General features: G+C 40.0%; 1 protein-coding gene across 1 annotated transcript; it reads left to right on the forward strand.

The window, feature by feature from the left end:
- The first annotated feature begins 895 nt into the window (after nucleotides 1–895).
- LOC104953109 (sorting nexin-14-like) lies at nucleotides 896–1,631 on the forward strand. Its single transcript, XM_010780039.1, has 2 exons — nucleotides 896–1,044; nucleotides 1,498–1,631. The coding sequence occupies exons 1-2, from the start codon at nucleotides 908–910 to the stop codon at nucleotides 1,628–1,630; spliced, it is 270 nt and encodes an 89-aa protein (XP_010778341.1). The 5' UTR covers nucleotides 896–907; the 3' UTR covers nucleotide 1,631.
- Nucleotides 1,632–2,595: the final 964 nt, after the last annotated feature.

Raw genomic sequence — 2,595 nt, forward strand, 5'->3', positions numbered from 1 at the left:
AAGTACAAGACCTGAGTACTTCTACTTTTACTCAAGTACAAGATCTGAGTACTTCTACTTTTACTCAAGTACAAGATCTGAGTACTTCTACTTTTACTCAAGTACAAGATCTGAGTACTTCTACTTTTACTGAAGTACAAGATCTGAGTACTTCTACTTTTACTCAAGTACAAGATCTGAGTACTTCTACTTTTACTAAAGTACAAGATCTGAGTACTTCTACTTTTACTCAAGTACAAGATCTGAGTACTTCTACTTTTACTCAAGTACACGATCTGAGTACTTCTACTTTTACTAAAGTACAAGATCTGAGTACTTCTACTTTTACTAAAGTACAAGATCTGAGTACTTCTACTTTTACTCAAGTACAAGATCTGAGTACTTCTACTTTGACTCAAGTACAAGACCTGAGTACTTCTACTTTTACTGAAGTACAAGATCTGAGTACTTCTACTTTTACTCAAGTACAAGATCTGAGTACTTCTACTTTTACTCAAGAACAAGATCTGAGTACTTCTACTTTTACTCAAGTACAAGATCTGAGTACTTCTACTTTTACTCAAGTACAAGATCTGAGTACTTCTACTTTTACTCAAGTACAAGATCTGAGTACTTCTACTTTTACTCAAGTACAAGATCTGAGTACTTCTACTTTTACTCAAGTACAAGATCTGAGTACTTCTACTTTTACTCAAGTACAAGATCTGAGTACTTCTACTTTTACTCAAGAACAAGATCTGAGTACTTCTACTTTTACTCAAGTACAAGATCTGAGTACTTCTCCCTCTTCTGGCTGTAACTCATTAAAGCAGCTTATAGTGTAATTTGAACCCTTAAATAGCGTCTGTTTCCTGGGTGTCACCGTCTGTAACGTCTCTCTTTGGTCCGCAGGTTCTTTGACGACAGGATGGCAGGTTTTTTAATGTTTGTAGAGAAAGTGAAGCTGGGTCTGAAGATTGACGTCCTGAGGGAAGTGGGGCGTCAGTACCCAGTCTTCTGCTTCCTGCTGCTGTCTCTGGTGGCGCTCACACTGCTGCTAAACAGGTAGAAAACACTCACAGCATGCATGAAATCAGTGTTTCTATTGGCTCAACAGTGGCAGGTTATGTCTGCCCTCAGAGGGAGTCACAACAATACACTTTCTTTATATAGCACCTTTCATGCTTGACGCAGCCCAAAGTGCTTTACACTGTGTGACAGGAAATGACAACATAATTAAAAACAGAAAGAATGATATCACTGAACCATAAAACAATAAAACATGAACAGTGAAATTACAAATTGCCGCAAATTAAAAGCCGAATTAAAAAGATAGTTCTTAAATTGACTTTAATTCCCATTGAGGTGTTTGTTCTAAGATCCAATCACTTTATTTATAAAGCACCTTTCGTGCATGATGCAGCCCAAAGAGCCCCAGGTGAAGCTCCTCCTGTACTCGATCAGTGTTCGTGAGTGTTTTTGTTTGAGTTTGAATGCGGTTTACTCGTCCCTCTCCAGGTACCTCCACGTCCTGATGGTCTTCTGGTCGTTCCTCGCCGGCGTCACCACCTTCTACTGCTCCCTCGGACCAGAGTCCCTCGTTCCAAACATCTTCTTCCCCGTGAAGCAGAGGAACAAAGTAACTCTTTAGCTGCACAGTGTGTAAAGGCCTTTTTAAACTACTGTCAACAGAAGCTATAATGGTAATGAACTCAGCTTATTGTGAGCCCAACATGTGCAGGTTAGCAGGTTAGCATGCGCTGGAGACCCTACTAAACATTTCTATCATAAACGTTGGGGTACTCAACATTTCTGGGTTCACAGCAGGACTTAAAGGTCCCATGTCATGGCCATCTCTACTGATCATAGTTCCATCGTTGAGGTCTACTAGAATAGATTTACATTGTTCAATGTTCCAAACTCACATTGGTTTCTCATACAGCATCTCTGTATAGTGTGTGTATTCACTCTGTCCTACACGGCTTGTTGGAGCTCCTCCCCCCCCCTCCCTGTGCTCTGATTGGTCAGCTCGTCCACTCTGTTCTGATGAGTCCACCACCGTTACAGCAGAACATCAGTGTTTATGTTTTACAATGGCGTTTGTTAGCAATCAGGAAATGACACCAGTGATGACAAACAGATGAGAATGCTGCGTGGGGTCTGGGTTAGGGATGCATACCGGCTACTGGTGGCTACGGTATACCGTACCGAAATCAGATCCGGTTTCGATTTTTTTTTTAAGTGAGTCCGTGGCCCGCGATGGCGGGTGTCATAAATTAGATTGCATAATTGTTTTTCTTCATATTTTATGTATTTTTCATTGTTTGTTCAATACTAGAAAGGTAAGTCCCACAAATGAACTGATGGGATTTGTTTTCTCTCACCAGTGAAGGCAAATGTTGATTTTAAAGATGAGATTTGTTTGTTTGTGCAATGCCGAGATCTCATGACCATTATTCTATTATTTATTTGTTCTCTAGTCGAATCTCAGGTTTAACATTAATTATAACGGTGCTATAACGGTCTGTTTGCATTGACAAGATGTGCTATTCACGCGGCACACCTGATGGCGGGTTTTATAAAAGATATTCCATAATCAGTTTTCTTCATATTTAT

Source organism: Notothenia coriiceps, unplaced genomic scaffold (assembly GCF_000735185.1).
Source record: "Notothenia coriiceps isolate Sejong01 unplaced genomic scaffold, NC01 NC01_scaffold00021109, whole genome shotgun sequence".
Lineage (NCBI taxonomy): Eukaryota > Metazoa > Chordata > Actinopteri > Perciformes > Nototheniidae > Notothenia > Notothenia coriiceps.

Bases quoted from the DNA above. Each gene is read 5' to 3' on its own strand.
- LOC104953109 (XM_010780039.1), top strand. From the start codon at position 908: ATGGCAGGTTTTTTAATGTTTGTAGAGAAAGTGAAGCTGGGTCTGAAG. The intron at 1,045-1,497 runs GTAGAAAACACT...GTCCCTCTCCAG, and splicing joins CTCACACTGCTGCTAAACAG to GTACCTCCACGTCCTGATGG.